The sequence below is a fragment of the Lissotriton vulgaris genome, chromosome 1_1, assembly GCF_964263255.1.
Source record: "Lissotriton vulgaris chromosome 1_1, aLisVul1.2, whole genome shotgun sequence".
NCBI lineage: Eukaryota > Metazoa > Chordata > Amphibia > Caudata > Salamandridae > Lissotriton > Lissotriton vulgaris.
This window is the reverse complement of record NC_141685.1, coordinates 616,249,008-616,272,867: the sequence shown is the minus strand read 5'-3', so window position 1 is coordinate 616,272,867 and position 23,860 is coordinate 616,249,008. Positions and strand designations below refer to the sequence as shown.

The window sequence follows — 23,860 nt, the reverse complement described above, 5'->3', positions numbered from 1 at the left end:
CAATGTTATGCATCAGCAGGTAGGTACACAACTTACTTTTTCAGTCTCTAGGGGTTTTCGGCAGCACTGGGCAAGGGTCAGTTTGTGGTAGGTACTGCACAACCAGCGGCACTCGGGTGGCTGAGTGCAGGGTAAGCCGAGCCCAAGGCTAATCAGTGGAGACTGGGTGTCTTAAGAGGTGTGGGGTTCAGTATCCATGCCGCGGCAGGTCGATACCGGCAATGATGGTCGCTCGCGTGGTTACTGGAGAGCAATGGAGGTGAATGAGATTCAGTAGACCGCCAACACTGGTACCGTCGCGGTCACTGTCTGCGGGTCACTGTAGAGTGAAGGGAGGTACTACCAATCCAACAGTCCCGGTCATGGGGATGGAGATGTGCAGGGGATGGAGGAGTTCTGTTGAGGTTGGGCCGTCTCGGAGAGGCCACAGCTGAGTAGACAGGGCAGAAGTAGGCCGACAGGGCCACTTGCAGGAGGGTACAGGCTCTCGGGAACACGGCTGTGACCAGCTTGGATTGTTGATCCAAGAGGATCTGGGTCTTGGAGGCCATCCAGCTGCAGTGTTTTCTTCTGGCAGGGCAGAGTCACATAGATACAAGTGTCGGTCCTCTTTCTCTGCGATCTTGGAGTTCTTTTGCAGTAGTGAGTCGCGTTGACGTGCCTGGGACTAGAGCCTGTAGTCCAAAGGGAGGTTCTTAGAGATTGGTTGAAGGCTGGAAGTGTTTCTGGAAGGGCAGCAGGTCCAGTTGTCAAGCGGCTACAGGTGGTGGGGTTCTTGCCGAGTTCTGTCTGCAGTGGATCAGTTCCTGGTCCAGCGTCATGTCTTCTTCCATCTTCTTCTTTGGTCCATCAAATCTGAGGAACAAGGTTCAGGGGAGCCCCTAAATACTAAATTTAAGGGCAATACTGAGGTCGGGGGCAGTAGCCAATGGCTACTGTCCCCTAGGGTGACTATACACTTTGGGTGCCCCCTCCCTTTGGCAAGAGGGGCCCATCCCTGGTCCTATTGGACCTAATTCTCCAATTCAAGATGGAGAATTTCTAAGAGGTGTTCGTCTCTGCTCCTAGCGACCCTAGGGGTGTGCCAGGCTAAGGTAGAAACTCCTACTCTGCTTACTAATTTTCCTGCCTGTCCGGCTGCCAAACGTGGGGTCTTGACTGGTGGGGGGGGGGGCATCTCCACTAGCTGGAGCTGCTCAAATTAGCACATCACAAGGTGAGAGCCTTTGAGGCTCACTGCCAAGTGTTGCTGTTCTTGCCGTGGGGGGGGGGGGGGGGGGGGGGGTTGTAAAGCACCTCCGCCCAGACCAGGCTTTGTTTCTGACCTCCGAGAGCACAAAGGTTCCCATCCCATGAGGCCAGAAAGCTGTCTAGTGGTAGCTGCTAGAGAGGACCAGTCAGCCAATTCACTTTCGGTCAGCCGTTTTTAAGGGGGCATCTCTAAGATGCCCTCTGAGTGCATTTTATAATAAATCTAACACCGGCATTCGTGTGGGTTTATTATGCTGAGAAGTTTGGTACCACACTTCCGAGTTTTCAGTAAAGCCATCATGGAGCTGTGGAGTTTGTAATGACAAATTTCAGGCCCATGTACTCAAAATGGTTTCACTGCATTTAGAGTGTCCCAGAATGAACTAAGACACTGTAGGGGCATATTGCTCATGCAGTTATGCCCTCACCTGTGGTAAAGTGCACCCTGCTTTAGGGCTGCAAGGTCTGCCAGAGAAGTGACTTACCTATGCCACAAACGGTGGTGTGTAGGCATGGCACCCAGGAAGGGGTACCATGTTGACTCTTTTAGTTTAGTCACACCACAACACATAGCCTGCAATGGCACTGTGTATGTGTTAGGTGTGGGGTTCTTTAGGTGGCACAATACATGCTGCAGTCCTCATGGACCCTTTTTGGTCACAAGGCCCTGAGTACCACTGGCACCTTTTAAAAAGGGACTTATAGGTGGGCCAGTGGTGTGCCCATTGTGAAAACAATGGTACAGTTTAGGGAAAGAACACAAGCACTGGGAACCTGATTGACAGGAATCCAGTGCACACTCTGTCAAAGTACATCAGAAATCTGGTAACAAGTGGAAGGGTTACTACAACAGAAACCCACTTTCCTACAAGTGGGACTTGAAGTTCCAGTGAGCACAGCATCAGGGGAAACTCTCCGACATGTTCCAGTTCTCGGAGGGAACTGCACAGCCCCTTCAGTGGTGTCTAACAAACCACGATTGGGTCAGAGGCAGATCCCTTCCCCAACCAGACTACACTGAAGTGACAGATGCGCCACTCCTGGAATGGTCAGCCATCTGGGAGAGGTGGAGATCAGAGGACTCTGGTCTCAGGTGGAATCTGGACTCCACATCAACTTGCTGGAGCTCTGAACAATTTGCTTGGCATTGAAAGCCGTTCTACCTTCACTGAAGGGAAACCTGGTTTAAGTGTTCACGGACAACACCTCCTCCAAGTGGTACTGCAACAAACAGAGTGGAGTGGGGTCATGGACTCTTTACCAAGAGGTTCTGTGTCTCTGTACATGGCTGGAACAGCAGGGCATATCCCTGGTGGTTAAACACCAGGCAGGTTCTCTGAATGCCAGCATGGACAAACTCAGCCATCTATGCCTAGGATCACGAATGGTGCCTCCATCCGGATGTGATGCAAGGTCTCTATCAACAGTGGGGAGAGCCTTGGTTAGATCTGTTTGCCTACGCCGAGAATGTGCAATGTCAGCTCAGGCCTCCTATATGCCTTTCTGCCCATACCACTCCTGTCCAGAGTGCTCAAGAAGACCAGAAGCAACCGGGCCCAACTTATTCTTGTGGAGCCAGACTAGGCACAGAGAGTCTGGTATCCCAAGCTTCTCCAATTGAGCATCGATCCTCCAATCAGGCTGTCCCTTCGGGAGGATCTTCTGTCACAGCAGCAGGGGAGGGTCCTCCACCCAAACCTGTGACTCTATGCCTTCTTGCATGGAGATTGAGCTGCAGCAGTTGATCGCATAAGACATTCCTCCAGAAGTTTGTAATGTTATTTTGGTTGCCAGGAAGCACTCCACCAAGACTGTGTAAGTCTGCCGATAGAACAAATTTGTAAAATATTGTACAGAAAGTTCTATTGATCCTCTGTCTGCTTCCCTCTCTCAAGTTTTGCTCTTTATTTTCACCCTTGCCCAGCAGGGCTCTGAATTGGGCACTCTCAAAGGGTACCTTTCGGTCCTGTCCTTCCAGAGGCTGCAGAATAACCCTCATTATTTAAATCTCCCATTGTAAATAGATTCCTCAAAGACCTTGTACATATGGTCCCACCTTCCCCTTTCATTATGCCTCAGTGGGACCTTAATTTGGTTCTCACCTTCCTGATGTGTGCGCCATTCAAATGTCTGCACAACTGCCTTTCAAAACAGCCTTTTTATTGGCAATCACGTCTGCGAGGAGGGTGAGCGAATTGCAGGCTTTGTCATCCAAGTCTCCATACATAACAGTTTTTCCTAATAAATTGGTGCTTCTTTCCTCCTGAAAGTGGTAACACCATTCCATGTTGGGCAATCTGTCACCTTGCTCCCTTTCTATGCTCCTACGCACCCCTCTAAAGAAGAGGAGTAACTCCACCGACTGGACCCAAAAAGAGCTTTGTCTTTCTAGCTTAATCGCTAATGAGTTCCAGTTGGACGACCAACTCTTCGTGGGGTACGTTGAAACCAAGAAAGGTTATGCGGTGCAGAACAGGACTATTTTGTGATGGGTAATCCTCTGCATCAAAATATGCTAAGCTCTGGGCAAAAAGCAGCCTCATGAATGCTTACTGGCTCATTCTATCAGAGCTAATGCTGCTACTACAGCGTTGCAACGTGGAGTTCCAGTTCTCGACATTTGTCAGGCAGCATGGTGGGCATCCCTGGACAAGATTACAAAGCATTTGTGCCTGGACAGTCAGGTCCATAGGGACAGCCTTTTTTGCTGCTCTCTTTTGCATGACTTCCTGGTCTAAACTTGTCTGCAGTCCCTCCTCCGGGGATGGTATTGCTTGGGTTCCATTCAAAGGTAAAGAATCTGCGGCTAGATGTCTCTATCAGATGGGCAAGTTACTTACCTTCAGTAACATCTTATCTGGTAGAGACATGTTCTAGTTGCAGATTCCTTACCGACCAACCCATCCTCCCTGCACTGCGGACAAGTTTCTATGATCAGGGCTGATCCCTTTCAGGGCCCTAGTTGTTCAGAAACACACCAACGTCTCTGTGCTTCTGGCATGGAAAGTTGTGAAAGGTAACTGACGTCAGCACGCCTAGGTGGTGCCTATATAGGTGACACAGACGTCACAATGGCATAGACGATGCCAACAATGTCACGTAGAGCCGACCAATGCCACCTACTGGTGCGCAGGCGTATTGCTCGAATAAAAAATCTTTTGGATCCAATCTGACACGTGGGAAATTCAAAGGTAAGGAATCTGTGGCTAGATCATGTCTCTACCAAATAAAGCGTTACTGAAGGTAAGTAACTTGTCCATTTTCAACTTATTTGTTCACCAGTGGAAGGGTGAAAGGCTGTTTTGCATAAATTGACTTATGTCTGTTTCACCAACCCAGACAAATTCTCTAACAGAGTAATTCAAATCACAAAAGCCTTTCTGTATGAACACCAATTAATTTTTTTTTTACAATTAACGCTCGTATTGACCTCTAGTAGAACCATGTGAGCAATCACAATATTTTTATTAATAGAAAGTGAATTTGTTGGGATTAGCAAACTAATTCCTCAGCTAGAAAGCATTACTGAAAAATATTATCTGTGGAGAAAGTGTTTCTACCACGAATTGTCATTGTATGTTTTACAGGTGGAAAACATGTTTTTCCATTGGAAAGATTTAAAAATATCCTGAAACATCAAGGTCTGTATTTCATATAGAGTGGACTGCCGTGATCTGTGCTGTGAACCATCTTTAACGGGGTGCACCAGTTGCAGCCCAGGACAGTGTGCCGTATTACTTTGAATGTGCTGTTCATAGTGCAGGTGTGAACACAGGTCTACACTTTAAACAATACATTAGTGAAAGGCAGACTATCTACTTCAAACATCTGGTCTTCCCTTCACTGTGCAGCTGGTAACTAGGCCCGACTTTGAAAGAGGTGCCGATATCCCACTTTGAGTTACTGCACTCACCTGCAGGGAAATGCCTGAGGGATCCCTGGGATTCCCTTTCTAATGTTTCAAGTGCACCTTTGGGGAGCACTGACTGTGCACCACCTCTATGTGGCACGCATTATTGCACCTCCTGATGGCCTCTTTGGTTCTGGGCCTTCTTCTGTGATATGGCACGGGTGCCAAGAATTTCCCCCATTTACATTGGGGTCATCCCCTTTGAATCATGCCAGCACACATTTAGCACATGCTTCATCTGTATTATAGAAGGTGCTGTGCAAATGTCGATGGCCTCTTTTGTAATTTTAGATTGCCCAAGGCATAAAAAGAAAGCACACTTGTCCATAGCTCCCACTGGTCTATAATGGAGCGCCTGGTGATCTTAGAGAGACAGACTGGGTATGCTTGTGATGAGGCAACAAGTTATCTCAAATTCCAAGATGGTCTGAAATGTTCAATCGCTAAACCTGAAAATAATTCCCTTTACCCGGTGCTTTTCATGCATGAGCTATCAATACTGTGTTTTAAATAGTTAAATAGCTGGATTTGGGGGGTTCACACACTCACACACACATTTGTCATTTGGGACCCAGGGAGTAACCAGAAGATTAAAATAGCCCCATTTTGAAACAAAGCTTCAATGGCATAGGCATGTGGTGCCACCTTAAGTGAGTCCCCCTCACCCGTACACCCTTTCTTCCATCCATCTTTTGTTCTGTTTATCCACTCACCCATAATTCTATTAATTCCTCGTTCACTTTTCCATCAATTCTTCCTTATATCTTTGGATCTGTCAATCCTTCACCCTTCCACCATTCATCTTTTTCCCTTCTTGTCTTCTTTTTTAATCCTTCTTTATTTTACTCTTTGTTTCGTTCACCTTTTCTCCCTTCCAATTCTCTTAGTTTTCTTCTTTCCGCCCTTTCACCATTCCTTGTTTTTGTCGTAGCTGCCTCCAAACATTTCCTCTCACCATCTCTCTTCCCTTTCCGATACGGACCTTTATTGTTTTCTACCCATCTTACTTTTCCTTTCTTAATATTTCTCTGCCCCTTGCACTTCTGCCACCGTTCCTTTGCCTCATTTGTATCATTTCTGATTCTCTCTTTCCTTCACTATATAATAGGCTTAGTTGACAGCCTTTGAGCCCCAATCCCTAGCAGTCAAGGGAGCCCTTTACAGTATTATTTTTTAGATTTTCTCTGGACGAACTTACAGAAGAGGCTCATTAAGTACTAAAACGTATTTGGGATCAAACTTACCAGTCTAATGGCAACACCCTCCCACCCCTTCTCCCCACCCACACTTTAGGTGCTATAGTTGGGGGTTCATACACACTGTTTGGTGCTTCGAGAGGAAGGGTTGTCTTTTGGTGCTCTAACTATCAAAGCGGTTTATGAAATGTGCCCGCTTCCTGATCAATGGGTGGAGTCAAGTAGTTCTCTGATAAAAGAGCAGGAGAGCCTCTGACATCATGCCATGACCCATGTCCTGGAGGTGACCCGCTTTCCCTTAGACAAACCAACCAGTAGCAGCTTTCATCATTTTTTTACAAAAAATAATAATTTCATAGATTTTTGTATTGAGCTAAGTCAGAGCTTTCTAGCAGTAAAATCTGATTGAGTTATATCTAAATGTATGAGGTCTTCCCTGGTGAGGCGGTATGAACCTTGCATATTCCAGTATTTCTGTCTGAGACAGTTAGTGCTTTTGACCGTGACTGTTAAATGTGCTGTTATGTTACTGACTAGTTGCTTGGGTCTTTAGATTTCACTTTGGTTATCACTTATATTTTAAAGCAAATTGAAAAAAAGCATAGCCAGAGCCTTGGGCCTTGCTGTTAGACCTTGCTGTTAACCAAGATTTAGGCACAAACACATTTGTAGCTTAATCAGGTTTGCAACCCAGTACAATTTGGCAATTAACTACTTTATGGCCAGTCACTTTCACCAGGTCAAATCTGGGGCAAAGAGCACAAAATGCTGGTTTGCACATGTAAAGACTGTGAATGTGCAATTTGACCTACATTGTATGGTGTGCAACTCAGAAATGGTTGCAAATTGCACACCCTCTGAGTACTGCATCCCATGCAATTGGTAATTAGTGGGTATGTAATGTGCATCTTAGTTGTATTGACCGCGAGATCTAGTCACACAACTAATCATGGATCCATTGTATTGAAAGCACTCCAACATAACATGTTTATAATCAACGAAAACATACATATGCAATCAAAAATGGCTATGATTAAAGCATCAATGAAACACTTATTACAGCAATAACACTTGTAAAGTTTCAAACAATGCCTTGGCCTACCAGGGACCCAAAGAAGCAGATTAGATAACAATTTGAGGCTGGTGGAACACGACTAGGCATACATCTTTGATTTGAGAGTTACTTTAAAAAGCAAACTTTATTTGTGGTGGAAAGTAGCCCTCAAGTCAAGCAAAGTAGAACTAGCACTGCTTTGTCTCAACTGAGCATTCAATGGGTGTTTTATGGGCATTCCCAAGCAACCACCCATGGATGCTCATGCAAAGCCCTATCTACATAAAATGGTAAACAGGGCTTTTGCACCAAAATATAACATCTCTTCAAAGAAGGCATTAGAAAGAGAAATGTTTTCATTTCTCCTTACTTTTCCAAAATTGCATATGCATTGTACTGTACACCACAAATCCAAAGTGGGAAACATTGTAAACTATGTCTATGCTTAGTATTTTGTTCTTAAGGACTTGCCCCTCATGCATTGAGGAGCGAGGGTGTGTGGTGCAAGACAGTCTTATATATGACATTGTTCTGCTCTCTCCCTTTCATGCAACACAGTATGTTGGTAGCTGCACTGCTTTGCATGATATATTGGTAATCTAACCCTAGCCAACAAGTCCAAACATCATTCCCCCTATACTACTTAAACGCAATCATTTATTTGTGAGATACCCTTTGGACCTTTTCAATCCAGACAGTTTTTCAACACCACTGAAATATGTACAATAATTAAATAAGTATGTGGAGCATTGCTTTCTTCCAAAAAACGTTGTTTTTCTTTTGGTTATCAGGTAAATCTATATTGTTTATTATCTTTAGCCATAAATTACCTTTATAGGTATTGATAAAAATGAACATTTTCAGGTTTATTTTCTCGCTTTTCTCAAAATGTGAGAGACAAACAGCTCCTCCTCGGGCTCTAGTTACTTATGAGCGAAGAAAACATCCTCGCAGGCCATCTACTTTATTCACAATTCAGACTTTTTTTTCTTTGTAGTTACATCAAACAACGAAATCAATGCAGCCCAATAAAACCATCGGCAATGCCCAGACCTGTCTTCACGTTTAGCCACACTCTGAATCCTCTTCAATGGCTCATAAATGAAAAGGTATCAGGTATGTACAACTGAAGGATCCACTAGTAATTACAGAACTATAATAAACGATGATGAAAAAGTGCTGAACATACCAGTGAAATCGTGAAGCCATAACATGGCTGAATTTTTAAATATAAAGGGAGACATACCATGCTTCTTCTGGCCTCGGCAAATTGTCTTCTCTCTTCCTCTAAGCGCCTCTTGGCTTCTTCTTCTGCTTTACGCTGTTCCGCTTCACGGCGCTGCTTTTCCAGTTCTTCAAAGCTCAGTTTTAGTTTACCAGGCTGGTTCATTTCCTTCGGGGTAAGGAGCAGAGATTGTTCATCCTCTTCCCCAGGAATCTAAAAATTGGGAACCAGGAAAATATTTACTCGTATGAAAGACAAGCAGCTTTTTTACATTCTCAAAAGGACCCCTTCCCATTTGACAATGGTCACCACAGTGTTAATATATTTGGTAGAATATTGCATATATAATCCATATAAACCAATAGCTAAATGAGCACGCAAAATGTGTTGTGCGAAATGAGGGCTTGATTCGTAAAAAGAAGCTGGAAAACAACTCCCATACAGTTCCTCCGACATTTGCAGGAGATTTCCCACTACCATGGCTGACACAAAGGATTGTGAATTCTATTTATCTGAAACATGCTACCATTTACACATGTCAGATGTGAATGGCGTAGGTATTGCCATGTGTAAATGCAACACAAAGGTTCAACTCCACTTTAAAATTGTTCTTCCACCAGGAACTTAATTTTCACTTTAAATCTTGCTAACTTCAGGTTTGATGCTCTCCTTAGCTTACCTGTCAAAAACAAGATATATCAACAGTGTGACCATGTTGTCCCCAGTGTCCACATCATTGATATACTATTGTGTCTGTCCAGTGTTTAAGGGGAAGCGCACAGCAAACTGCTCTAGGACTTGCTGCAGTCAGCTGGCTGTTTGGCAGAGGGGGTGTCTAAGTAGACAACTTCCTTAATTGACCCATCTTAGGGTCTACAGGAGAGGAGGTCAGGGAGAGGTGCACTCTTTTTCCTGAGCCTCATCAGGGACCATCAGCATAGTCACTTCTGCCCTGTTGTGGAAAGGTTTCAAGTGTTTAAAATGGATGACCATCTTGGTACTCGTGCTAGTGCCAAGGTCAACCAAGTAGGTGACCTCAGCTTTCCTTTCAAGAATAGGTTAGGGCCCAGTCCATTTGTCCTGGAGGGCTCTAGGTGCCACAGGCTCCAAAACCCATTCCCTCTGCCCTGGTTGGAACCATACCAGAGTTTTTGAAGCTCTTGGCTGGCCTTAATGTTTTTGCTTGTCTTTTCCATGTACTCTGCCATCCTTGAACACAGGCCTAGTACATAGTCCACAATATCTTGTTTTGGCTCGTGGAGAGGTCTGTCTCAGCCCTCATTAACCAGACAAAGTGGTCCCTCAGAGGATGGCCAAACAGAAGTTTAAAGGGGGAAAAACATACTCCCTTCTCTGGTACTTCTCTGTAAACGAAAAGCAAGCATGGCCTTCTGATTCAGGGAGTCCGATGATCATGCCTTTATTGGTCTTGTTGAACCTCTCAACCAGGCCATTAGTTTGTGGGTGATATGGGGTAGTGAACTTATAAGTCCACATGTGTTTCAGGTAGCCAGACATGAAGTTTGTACCTTTGTCTGACACCACCTTCTTCGAAAACCCACCCTGGTAAGGATACCAATGAGGGCCTTAACAACTGCAGGAGCAGTGGTAGTCCTTAGGGGAATTGTGTCAGGATACCTTGTACCGTGATCCACTACTATCAGCATAAACCTGTTTTCTGATGCAGTTGGAGGGTCAAAGTGACCAACAATGTTGCTTCTAACCCTTTCAAATGGTACAGCAACCACTGGAAGTGGAATTAAGGGGGGTCTTTAGGTGGCCACCTACCTTGATACTGGCTTGGCAAGTGGCACAGGATTTGCAAACCTCCTTCACCTTCTGGGATATGTTTGGCAAGTAGAAGTGTCTGACAAGCCTACTCCAGGTTTTAGTCAAGCCAAGATGCCCTGCTAGGGGGATGTCATGTGTCAATGTGAGGAGAAACTCTCTGAATTGCTGAGGCACTACCAGCCGCCTGGTGGCTCCATGTTTGAGGTCTCTGGCCTAGGTGTACAAGAGCCCTTCATCCCAATAGGTCCTGTGGGGGGGCACTGGCATCTCCCTGTTCCTGTGCAGCAGCTTGCTGTCTCAGACCTACAAGAATACAACAGGTCCTTTGCCCTTGGCACAGCTCTTCCCTAGAGGATCCCCCTGAGCCTAGGAGTTCTGCCTTGTAAGGCCAAAGTTCCTGCAGCTCGGTTCCTTCTGGGTCTGACAGGTCTTCTACTTGAAGAGAGGGGCCCTGGATTGTGGCTGTTCAGAGATGGCTTCCCAGACTTCGTACCTTTTTCGCTTGGAGAGTTGGTCCATCATTTCAGGCTCCAATACCTCTTTTTTACCCTGGGCCTTGCTCTTCGCTCAGGTTTTTAGAAACACCCATTCAGGAATTCCCATCATGGCTGCATGGGACATAAGCTCAACCTCAGCACAAGCTGAGGACTTCAAATCATTCCCTAGCAGACATTCGACTGGGATTGCAGAAGAGACCACTACCTGTTCTAGGCAGTAACCCATTCCCATTCTAAGGTCACCATTGCCATGGGATGGACCTTAGTGACAATGTCAGCGTTGGTGACTGGATAGGTTTATCCATTCAGGTGCTGTCCTGCAGAAACCAGTTCTCTGTCACCATGGTGACACTGGCACCTGTATCTTGCAGGGCTGCTTTCCTAATCCCATTCATTAAGGGCTGCTGCTTGTATTTCTCCATATTAGAAGGCTGAAAATGCTAAGGTTGCAAGGTCCACCCCACCCTCTGAGACAAGTGTAGCTTCTGTGTGCACTCTGATGTTCTCAGGGCACACTAGGGATCCCACCTAGAGACCTGCTATTCCAGTGTGACACCATGCCTTTCCAGTATCCCAATTCTTACCTTGGTGCCGAGTTTTTGGTTGTGAAGAGTTTTAGGGCCCATTCTCCTTAGCAGGGTGTTGGGGCCCTTTAGAAGACCCTTTACTTTTATTCTTAGGATGTTCACCATCTTTCCCTGGGGAGGCTTAGTAACCCCTTTCTTTTGGTCACCCCACCAATGCGAGTTTCAGTCCGCGTTCTTTCCTAATTCTTGGGGAGAAATTATTTCAAGGTCTACTAAGTACTACTGCAACTTTTCTTGATAACAATTACCTAACTGTTATTCTTTTAATCAAACTATACAGCCCATCATTGTCATGCACATTGTTACCTTTCAACCAGCCATCCAGTGTCTTCACTGAAAAGTCTACAAAATCCATCCAGGACTGACTCTGGGTTTTTCGAGACTCTTGGAACCTAATCCTATATTTTTCAGTGGGGAGTCAATAACCCTCAATTAGGGTACCCTTCATAAGGTCATAGGACTCAGCAATTGCCTTGTTCAATGTCAGTAGCCTAACCTGACGTTTTACAGAGAACCGTTTATAAAGGAGAGAGCCTAATACTTCTAGCTGACATTCCTAGCTAAAGAGGCTCTCTTGAATGCTTTGTACCATTTTTGATGTCAAGACATTCTGTATAATTGGGAACAATCCCTTTGGGGATTTTAGGGTCAAAGGTTTCCTCTCTGTCCTTAGTTATTAAATTGCTGCCACCATTTATGGGTGGTAAACCCATATCTGCCCTTTCTGTTTCTATGGCCAGTTTCTTGCCCTCCAGGGCTATTCTTAGGTCCAATCTCTCTTGAAGGATCTCATCCACTGAGGGACCTTCTATTTACCTCAATCTAACAGAGCCATCCTCACTAAAGGCAGATACTCTTGGCACCATGGTGCGTTTTTGAGGAAGAAATACAGTGTCCTATGTCTCAAGTTGAGCAATATTCAGGTCATCCTCCTCACCGAGAGACAGCGTTTACAACGCTGTCAGTACCACAAGCGTTGGTAACAACGCGGACGTTACATCGTCCACGTTTTTACCACGTATGGCATTACATCGCAAGTCGTTTCAACGACTTGCGCTAGATGGCGTTGCACACCAGGGAATGTGTTGGATTTTAAGTCCAACACATTCCCTGCTGTTGCGCTAACTAGAATAGGAATAGTAATTTATACTATTCCTAAGTCCAGCGCGCCATCTAGTGCAAGTCGTAGAAACGACTTGCATTGTAATGCCATGCGTGATGTAATATTTGGCACTGTAACGTCACATATTCTCCTCACTCACTCTGCCCTGATTCTCAAGGTCGGTGGCCTCATAAGTAGGATGGGCTTGCTCATATTCTGCCAACAGCTCTGAAGCTTTACTGTGGTAGAGTTTGAGCCTGGTTTTATTTGGTACCCTTTGCAGAGAGCCCTTAGCTGGTTAAAAACAAGCTGTAGATAAGGGGTAAAGTCGAGCTCCTTTGCCATGTCCTCTACAAGATCCATGATCACACTAATGTAGGGATCTTTTTCAAGCTAGAAAAAAAATCGTAGCACAAGTTTTCTTAGTCCTAACTATAGTAACTTTTAAAATAGTAAACAGTTTCAAACTTCAGGGACTTAATCAAGGCCCTAACAGTTAATTTTAGAAATTTTGAAAAAATCAAAAAATTGCAAAAATCACTTTTAACTAAGGGCACTTTTTGGATTTACAAGTATAGTTGTTCATTGACAAAGTGGTATCAGCAAACGCAAAGTCGTAGATCTCATCTTTGCTACCAATGTAGGAAGTTGGCTAATTATCTAGTGTACTAAAACAAAGTACACTGTGCAGAGAGTCCACTGAGTCCCCAATTGGTTTACAGAGGCTTAAGTAGTTAATACTATTGCTCTCTTTTGTGGTAGTGTGTTAGGCTTATAAGAGGGTAGTGCTCAGCATTTGTTGTACTCACAGAGACAATAAAAGAGACCCCCACTCAAAGAATAAATCTGAGACCAATTTAGAAAAATAACAATTCTTTTTATACATATTTTCGAACCAAGAACTACGTTCAAAGGTAAGTACTGTATTTCTATTTGCAAACCTAAGTCCAACTCAGTTGTACAAATCGATTTTCAAATCAGGCCCTAAATATTTTGATATTAAAGTATTGCTGTGGGGGTTGTGGCCGAAAGTGGCAAGATGGCAGACGCATTCTGCACTGGCACCGTGCCTAGACCCACGATCGGGCATCATCTATCCGGTAATTGGTAAAGTACCTGACCTTTGTGGTGCTGAGTGCCTGGGAGCCCAGGCGATCGCTCCTGCAGCCCTGAAGACGACAGCCTTCTCCTGATTCCTCCCCTGATTGCAGAGGGGCCTGAGTGTTGGGACAGGCATGGGACCTAGTTGGAGGAGCTTGAAGACACAGTTGAGACTCTGCTGAACATGAGGGGGACTGTAGTGGGCATACTGCAAGAGCCTGCTTTCCTCGCCCCACCTGGAAGTGAAGGATAATGCGGAGGACCTCACCCTTGTGGTGTCCATGGAGGCGAGGTGCAGCTCAGGGCCATGCCGCTGGCGTAACCGGCCGCGAGGATAGCATACTCTGATGCTGGAGTGTGAACGAGAGAGGCATCGCTTGCCCCTCGCGATTGCCTGTGGGAGTCAGAGAGTATTGCTTACCGCTGTCCTTCCTGCAGCCTTTGATGGGTTTGGATCGGTGGCAACAGTGTGCTGTGCCACTACACATGTGGAGCTGCCCTCCGAGATACTGGATGGCTGCGCCTGGCCTTTGCACTAGACTAGAGGCCCTGACCAGGGCAGCTTCACTGCCTGTGGTGCATGTGTTTAGGCCCCCCACCCATTTTCATGCAGCTGCTGGGATTCCCCCCGGGGAGACAGACTTTATTTGGGACTTGAGCCGGCCCTGTTTGCTCCCTGGTGTGCTGTGCTGATGGGCGCGAGAGCACTGGAGCATTGTGATTTGGGGCCGTCTGGGCAATATGTACTTTGAGATCCTCTCCTTTGGAGTGCAGGGGGACTCAGACTGCTCATTTCCTCTCCCTATTGTTGACCTCCTATTCTCAGGGAGAGGTGAGGCGGGTCTGCCTGTCGTGCAACCCCGCCGCCCGCCTCTAACTCGACACCACATTGCCAGAGGGTACTTTGATATTAGTGCCTCTGCCCCCTGCCCATAAAGGATACATGGCATACCTCACCAGCTGTGACCTGGGACTGCTCATGCCCTTCGTTTTGCTTTCTACTCCTTGTCCCAACGAGAGGTGAGGCTGGTACCTACTTCGATGGGAACTAGCAGGGATTGTTCTGCTTGCCGTCTGTGTACTGGCCCTTGACCATCATTGGCAAAGAAACTCCCCCTGAACTTTGATAGCTCACATCCTTAACTGCACTTTGAAGGTGTTGCTCAATGTCAGTGCAGTGTTCCCTCCCAGGGCCTCTATATTTGGACTGTCTTCGGGAGCAGTGGGTGGCCCAACACCTTTCTTGAGAGAGGGTCTGGCCCTCTCCTCTCACATAGCATACCAGTGTGCCCCCACGATAGAGGATTATGTGGAAGCACGGAGGCCCCTGAACTCCTTAATCAGGAGAATCGCGAGTGAGATCCCCAGTGGCAGGTGGATACGGAGAGGATGAGTCCCCCTGTGCCAACAAGTAAAAAAAAAATATTCATGGCCATAACAGAAACCAGGAAGAATCTGTGCACTAGAATTAATGCTGTAGTAATTGAGGTTGTACTACTCCGGGAGGACCACAAAAGCTTTCAGGGTCACCCAGAAAGAGTGCAAGCTTGATGACCTGCATCCTACTCTCATGGAGCTTCATGACCAAATCTGATCCATGGAAACAGGGTGGAGGACTCCGAAGGTAGGTCCCAACGCAATAATCTTCGGGAAGTTGGATTCCCTGAAAAAGAGGGAGGGCACAACCCTGTGTCCTTCTTTGAAAACTGGCTTGCGCATGTAATATCTCTGATGTCACTTTCTTCTCATTATCAGGTGGAGCAAGCGCACAGGGTTCCACACGCCTGCCACCTCTGGGGTCACCTCCCAGACCAGTGGTGATCTCCCTAATAAATTTCAGAGACAAGGAAACCATTCTGAAAGCAGTCCGCGTGGCAGGTCCACTGCAACATGACAATGCACCTATTCCCAGATTATGATGCAGCACCAGAGGTCATCCTTCTTGGGTGTCAAGAAGCAACAGACACTGGCCGGACTCACCTACTTCCTTCTGTTCCCAGTGAAGCTTAAGGTAATAGCTTATCAGAACAGTTATTTTTTCATGGAACCTGTGGATGCCTGGGACTAGGTGGAACAATGCCATTATGAGTATTCTGACTCGGCCGCCCCACCACGCCGACCTGACACTGAGAGGGGGAGACAATGGAGGTGACAAAGAAACAAAGATCGTGCCAAAACATGTGTGGAGAGGGATCCCTCTCTGCTGCAGGTGTGTGAACAGCAGCAGCAAACTCTGACGGCCGTGGCACACATGGTCTCGGAGCATCACCCTCATGCTTCAGCTTACAGATGACTCGCAGTCAGAAGCCAGTTCTGTTGCCTCACTGAGTAGCAACCCTTCAACAGCCCTACCAGATGTTACCTGCAAACTGCAGACCTGCTTGGCTGAACCGTCTGTATTGATGGACTGTGAATAGGTGGTCAACAGAGATGTTCCCCACTCCTCTGTCCCCTGTGGATCACCTTCATTTCCAATGACACTGGTACGCATTGAATCCTTCCCTTCATGTCATATAAATGGGTTAGACAGGCCTAGATGCATGTTTGCCTTGAGTCTCCTCTCCTCTTCCACTACTCACTTTGTGGTTATGTGCTGGCTCCCATCACTGGCCCTCCCCCCTCGATAGTCAACGTTCTTTTAGATGGCGGCCTCCATGAGACTCCGCTATTAGAGTTCCCACACCATGGGTCTAATCTTCACTGTTTGGGTAATCGCCGTTCTAGCGCTTACCCTGGGGTTTCGCAGGTCATGCACCACGGTACATTCCTGAACTGGGTTGCATATATACCCACTCCACTAGATAACCATGACTAAGCTACAGATAATCACATGGATCGTTCGAGGGATGGGGACAGAACATAAATGACACCTGGTCCAATAGTACTTACGCCGGCGCAACACACAAATAGCATTCCTCCAAGAAACACATGTACCGGGTGGTGAATCTGTTCACCTACAAAAGCGCTGGTGCAGACAGTGATGTAGCACTACCTATTCTGGGTTTTCCTGATGGGCACTCATTTGGATAGGTCCCGCAGTTGCCTTTAGGGAGATAGACCCAGAGGGACAATATGCATTTGCGAAGGGCCAGTTGGATGGCCGTCAACTCCTGCTAGGGAGCATATATGCACCGAATGTGGCACAACAGGCATTTTTGGCCAATCTGACGGTTACCCTCACAAAATGGGAACATGTCTCGGGGATCATTGGCAATGACTTTATTATAACCCTTGGCCTTATTCTCGACACCTGCCACTCTCCATTATCTAGTTCTCCGGATGTATCAGCAGCAGGCCATGCACAGTAGTTTGCACATTGGTCTCTTTTAGACAGTTGCTGCACATTTTATCCAAACGTGTGAAGCTACTCCTACTACTCTCAGCCAGGTGATCTCCATGTTCGACTGGACCGTATTCTCTGCCACCTGACTACACTACACAGGTTATGCATAGAGAGTACCTTGGTCAAACTTTTTCCAATTATAAACTGCTACACCTCAACTGGAGAGTTGTCTCGCCTGCCCATCCCTACCTGGCTCCTTCAGCCAAGCATGTTGGAAGACATTGGTTCTGGGACACAACCCGGGAGGCATTGTCTCGATACATGGTGGAGAACTGGAGCACGGCCACATGTAGATGTGTAGAATGGGTGGCACTCAAAATGGTGCTCCGTGGGCATTGCATTAACCCCTTCGGTACTCATGATGGCTCCCAGCCGTCATGAGTCACGGTGGGCGTGTACTGATGACGGCTAGGAGCCGTCAAGACCACGCCCGCGATTGGAATGTTCAGCATCAGCGCGGAATTCCAGCCGCAGCCAAGGTGTTAATGCTGGGGTGGGGATAAGAGCAGAACTTCCCAGGGAATTTACTGCACTTGAACTGTCCCTGGGCGCCCTGAAACGAAGTCCCACAGAACTCCTGCAACCTGGTGGGCAGTTGTGGAAGCCAGAGAATGCCATGCCCAGCTAGTAGACCAAATGTGATGTTTAGGCCAAAATGCATGCTGAGAGAGATAAATATGGCCGCAGTACAAGTCCATCCCCGCCAATCACCATGTTCACCATCACCATGATTCGGCAATCCTTGACTTGTACTGTCACTAGTCAGTTGGACATACATACTGCCTTAACCACCTATTATCGATCACTATACGACACTCCTGCTAATGATCATGCTGCTGGCATACAGGCCTTTTTTTAATTCCCCGGTGCCATTAGCCTGAGAGAATCTTCAGCTGCTCATAACAGAACACAAGCTCAGATCAGCCATTTGGTTCTATAAGGCATATGAAGACCTCCTAGTACCTAAATTGCTGGTGTTGTGCCAAGCGGCACTCGAAGAGGGAAGATTCCCTCCGACTCTATGCAACTCCTTCTTAGTTTAATTGCCAAACCCTCACAAGGATCTATTGGAAGTAACGTTTTACCATCCTTTATCCATGTTAGGGACCGATTACAAACTACTTAGTAATGTTATCACGGGACGTCTTCTAGAACATATGCCCCAGCTAGTCCACCGTTTGACACTGTGGACTGGTCCCACATGTTTACAGCACTCTTGAGATTCGGTATCCCTGGCCATTTACTGCACCTCATTCGCCTCTTTTGCATAGCCCCTATAGCCTGTGTTAAAATCGGCCTACTAAATCTCGCCCCTGATAGTGATCAGCCGGGACACATGCCAGGTATGTCCACTGTCACTGCTCCTCTTCATGCTGGTGATGGAACCGCTTGCCCAAAAGCTGCAGTGTGATGGGGAGGTGTAGGGTATTCTCTTGGGGGACATACTGCATGCCGTCTCCAACTATGCAGACAACATCCTCATTTACATTCAGGACATTGGGCAGGGACTCAAAAGCATTGAAATGGCCCTTAATGAATTTTGAAATGCTTCAGGACTAGATGTGAACTTGACTAAGACCTGCCTGTTCCCCATATGGCCCAGAAAGGATGCCACATCACCTTATGGTGGGATCTCACATTGTGCGCTGGGAGTCACACACATTCCGTTATCTTTGTATTTGTTTCTATCATGCTACCCAAGACTTAATAGATGGTAGCCTTACACTTGTGACCACAAGTGACGTTTTGGAGCACAATTCCGCTTATGGTGCAGGGTGGTGATGCTTCCACATCTCCTGTACTATTTCTACAACCTACCGGTACATATTCCGAGCTCCACATTCCATACCATCCATGGTATGCTAGGGACTTTCATTTGGAATAAGGGACAATGGCAGGTAGTCCTTCGGATGCTCCTGGTGCTGGTTGGAAAAGAGGGTTTTGATGCCATTAACTTCGAGCACCGTTTTTTGTCAGCTCAGCTGCAGAGAACAGCACAATAGCTAGAGGGCCAACCTTAGTTGAGCTGGGCCTCCCCACATTGGATCGTGCTGGCTGGGCAGTCCACAAACTGTGGCTGCCAATGGGCAAACTTCCTGCACAATAAAAAAAGCTCCTGACTATAGCGAATGCCGGCTATACTAGAAGCCTGCGGCTAACCTCAACACTAACACCGAACACAATGGGTAGAAGTATTCACTCAATACGCACCTTCAGAGAGTTGCTTGGGAGGGAGAGGTTGAAGCTTTGGAAGTGAGAGGGAGTAGATTAGGGATGGGTGGTAAACTCAGCTTTGCTCGCAGAGTTTACAGAGTTTTTCCCACTCCATGTAGAGCACGGAGTTCCGAAAAATTCGCATAGCCGCACGGAGCAGAGTTTTACCTCTCTTGCAACTCACCATTGTTAATTTAGCGATCGTAAGGCAGGAAAATCCAACACTAGACCACCTCCTGGCAGGATTTCTCAATGCAGGCTGCCACAGCCAGTCCCTTTCGCTTGTGTTGGGAAACCTGTCGCTCGTGTTGAGGGAGCTGCAGCTCGAGTAGAACATCTACTTAAGCGGCAGAAAGATGCGCCATCCTCTTGCAATTCGCGTAATGCCATTCTTGCTGATTTTACAGCACCGGACAAATGTCTGGCGCCAAAAAATCAGTGCGAGCAGCATGACTTACCTCACTCCGCTGCTTGCGGAACTCCACAGAGTGTGGTGCACTTTCGCGGAACTCTTCGAACTATGCCCAGGCCTCAAGTACATGCCTTGGGGCTATATTCCAGAATACCACCCTTATTCCATTTGAACAACTCTGCGCTGATCACAATCTGCCTGTGGGCCAATTCCTAGCTTATCACATCTTGTTGGCAGAATTACAGAGTAACTGGCACCAGACACTCATCCCCTTGTACACATGCTTCACATAATGGGTGGTGGGCGTCAACTTATCACGTGGTTTAGGCGGCGTTAGCATACATCCTGCAAGACATATTACATCACATCAGACAACAATGGGAGCAGGATATTTGCTGTGCCCTGTGCAAAGAGTGAGACAAGATCCTCCTGTACCCACTCAAACTCTATGAAATTGCGAAATTTCAATATATTCAACACAACATTCTGAATAGAGAGTACCCCAAGCTGTGCACTTGCATAGAATATACAGCACTGCACCAACTTGTACCTGATGTGACTCCCAAAATGCTGACATTGCCTCAGGGAAAGTGCAAAACATGTGGGCTATGTCGCTTTGGAAGGCAGTCACAGATGTCCTGGGAACTATCACGAGGTCAGAGAACCCATACATTATGGAAACAAGTTTATTGGGCATAAATAGGCATAGGAAGGGAGGGAGCACTTATAACCAGTTTATAGACCTGGCACTTCTATTAGCTCGGACAGCAATTGCAATGAAGTGGAAAGATGCCCACCTTCCTGGATTACTATATTGGTACATACCCACCCTGAAATGGGGTAAGGCCAAATCAGTTGCACTCCGCAGGTAAAATGTTTGGGGCCTACGCAAAGTCAATAATGTGCCGGGTTGAGACACACCCCTCCATGAGCTCCATGAGCTACAGTTACTCTAAGAGGAGCCCTGATGTCCCGGGATAGATGGGGAGATGTGATGTCCAATGCACTCTCTCACACTCAAGTGATTGTTTAAACACACTTGACATTTTAATTGATAAGAGTCCCCCCTTTATTCTCATAACCTTGTAAAATAGCTAGACTCAGTGAGGTAGGCCTATATTTAAGAATGATTCAAAATCAGTCAATAATTTATATGTAAGGTAAAATGTATAGATGTAGCCTCGTTCTACCAGCAGAAGTCAATGTCATAGTGCTCCAGGGAGAATTGGTTTCTGATTTAAACTCATCTTGTGAAGTGATATGGCACAATCTTTTGAGAGTGAATTTAGGAAGGACCATGAAGGAAAGAGTAAACACATTTTGCAGCTAGGGTGAAACAAACATTTGCCCCCTAGGCAAAGTACCCTGTCTTCAATACAACTGCCACACATGTAGCTGCACAGAATACTTTAAATATTCCCATCATGAAGTGGGGATCTATAGATATGATGGACTGGCCTCCCCCAGGAGAGCAGAGACCACAAACAAGTGTAAGGTGGTTTCTGGTGGATACTTCTAGCAACATATTTCTCATATCAATCAATCAATCAATCACCAACATTTATATAGCGCACTACTCACCCGGAGGGTCTCAAGGCGCTAAGGGGGGGTCCGCTACTGCTCGAACAGCCAGGTCTTGAGCTGCTTCCTGAAGGCGAGGTGGTCCTGGGTCAGGCGGAGGTGGGTCGGGAGGGAGTTCTAGGTCTTGGCGGCCAGGTAGGAGAAGGATCTTCCTCCTGTGGTGGCTCTTCGGATGCGGGGGACGGCGGCGAGGGCGTGGCCGGTCGATCGAAGTTGGCGTGTGGGACACAAAGGGCACACTGATGCCAAATCCTTTCTTTCCATGCCTCCAGACTCGGATCCAGAGTTTTACTTTTCTCATCTCTGATGAGTTATTTTTACAAAATTAGCAGTGTGCAAGGGAAACAAGTCACCATACAAAATAACAGAGTTGCGACAGACACCCATGAGGTATGCCTTTGCTGCCTATGGATGAAACATGACTCCAGGGCCTGTAACGACTGTGCTCAGAAGAACCAAAAGGCCACATAGGAGCATGAGCTGAAACTCTACAATGCCAAACTTCAGAAGACTCTGAACCACAACCAGCTGAGTTGAAACAAAGATCTCGCATGAATTGGCCCCTTTACACCCCTCTCAAACTACAGATAGGGTGCGAGGACGTCAACTTGCCACTCGGTCTCACTCCCAAACTCCTAAGGGGTCAATTCTGAGTATGATCCTGATGCATTCAGAATTTCCAGGTCTGTATGCGATGTTGCAGCAATCAGAGGCCTTAAAGAGACCATGATGCTGCGACCTGGCAAACTTCCAGTCTAGGTCCGTCTGATGCACTTTAGGGCCCGCAAGGATCCACAGAGGCTGCCTGGTGGGATCCCGCTGGGGCTTTGCCCTATGCAACATTTTTGCCTCTTGAAAAAGCTTCAGGTTCTGCACAATGTTTGGTACCGACTTTGCTTCCGGTGCCACTCTCTACACTAGTTCCCTTATGATTGACACCTGTACCAACGCTGCCAGAAGAGGATCCATTACCTGTAGTGGTTTCCTATTCTGAGCTTTGACTGAGACAACGTTCCAATCCCACCAGAGTGGAGCCTATAGCCTACCCTTCTGACTCCGATACATTGCCATTACCATCCAGCAGAGCTCATATTTTACATCAGCTCTTTGGCTCAGATTCTGGCAATATGAACTATGTTGATCAGGACACATTCCTCCAACAGTACGATGAGGATAATTGGTATGCAGAATTACAAGATGTAAGTGGTCTGGACATCTCCCCAGACTTTAGACATGTTTCTCCAATTAGTCCGGCCACAGAGAAGAGTGCTACTTTCTCCATGGTTATATGACGAGTTGCAGAGGTCCTTGAACTGCTGCTCCCTACCACAGAGGTGAAAACTAATGCATTGACAGAGATTCGGGTGCCAACCCAACCTCTCCTGTCATTAAATGAAGTCCTTCAATAGCCCTCAGTCAATAGACATGTATCATGCTGCCACCGACAAACTACAGCAACCCTGACTTCTTGACCCAAGACCTGACACTAGAGACTCAGGTGTTCCTGACGCCCATGAATAGAGTGAATCCTAACACCTCTCCTGTGTCTCTTTTTGACTGTGAGTCCCAATGCATGGAGACTTTCGGCAAGCTCATGTTCTCTTCCGCCAGCTTTCCCTTACACTAATTGAATGCCAACTTCCTCCTAGGCTGCTACAGTCATGCTTTAAGGGATGTGGTTAGTCAAATCCTGCCAGCGTTTCCGAAGGACCAATGGGTGTCTTCAGCGAAAACCGAACAGGATGGTCGGGATGTGGCAGATTTGTCATCAGGTCTGGCCTGGTCAAAACCGATTGATTGGGCCAGGCGATGGGCATGTGCTTCAGTGTCATACCTGGAAGAGATTCACAGGCTTCTCTGGGGATGTCCAGGCATCATTAATGGGCATGCTATTAATGGACATGTCCATGCTCTCGCCTCCTTGGTAAGAAAAGAGACTCTGCACTCGAACACTTTGAAGAAAGTCATGCCCTTGGACTGTCTGCTCTTTCCAGGCAATTTCCTCAAGTTTCTGCCCTTTTCATGGTTATGCCAGGGGTTTCTGATATCGCCAGCACTGGCCCCACCTCTGTCACACAACCTGGCTGGGGCTCCAAGAGTCAATGTTCAAGGTTTTGGTGGTGGTGGTGGTGGTCATGGTGCACCTTCAGAGGTAAAAAAGGCATGTGTACCAGTCTTCCTCTACCTTGGTGACTGGACGTTGAAGGCAGGTTCACCCCAGGCAGTCCACCTTAAAAGAAAGTAAACCTCCTAACATCATTAGGATTTCCCTATCAACTTGTAAAAGTCACACCTGATTCCTATGGAGATGCTCCAGTTCATTGGAGCAATCTTGAATATGGTGCAGTTTTGTACCTTGCCCCTGGAGCCGAGAGCCCATGACATTCGGACTGTGATCCAGATGTTTCAGCTTCTATCCTGGATCTCAGTGAGGATTACGTTTAGGCTGCTGGGACTATTGGCCTCCTGCATTCTGCTAGTCAACCACACCAGGTAGTACATGCCACCTTTTCTGTGGGATCTGAAGTCCCACTCGGCACAGCACCAGGGGAACCAATCAGATTCCATCCAGATTTCAGAGGAGGCTACAAAAGAT

The 23,860-nt window shown here is 46.8% G+C and overlaps 1 protein-coding gene across 18 annotated transcripts in view; it reads right to left on the bottom strand.

Annotated features, from left to right (window-relative positions):
• NEXN (nexilin F-actin binding protein) overlaps positions 1–23,860 on the bottom strand; it is a 355,548-nt gene that overhangs the window by 134,057 nt on the left and 197,631 nt on the right. For all 18 annotated transcript variants that reach the window (XM_086954162.1, XM_086954175.1, XM_086954189.1 and 15 more), the window contains one exon: positions 8,658–8,849. In XM_086954162.1, the coding sequence (XP_086810288.1) occupies positions 8,658–8,849 (192 nt within the window). The remainder of the gene's footprint in view (positions 1–8,657; positions 8,850–23,860) is intronic.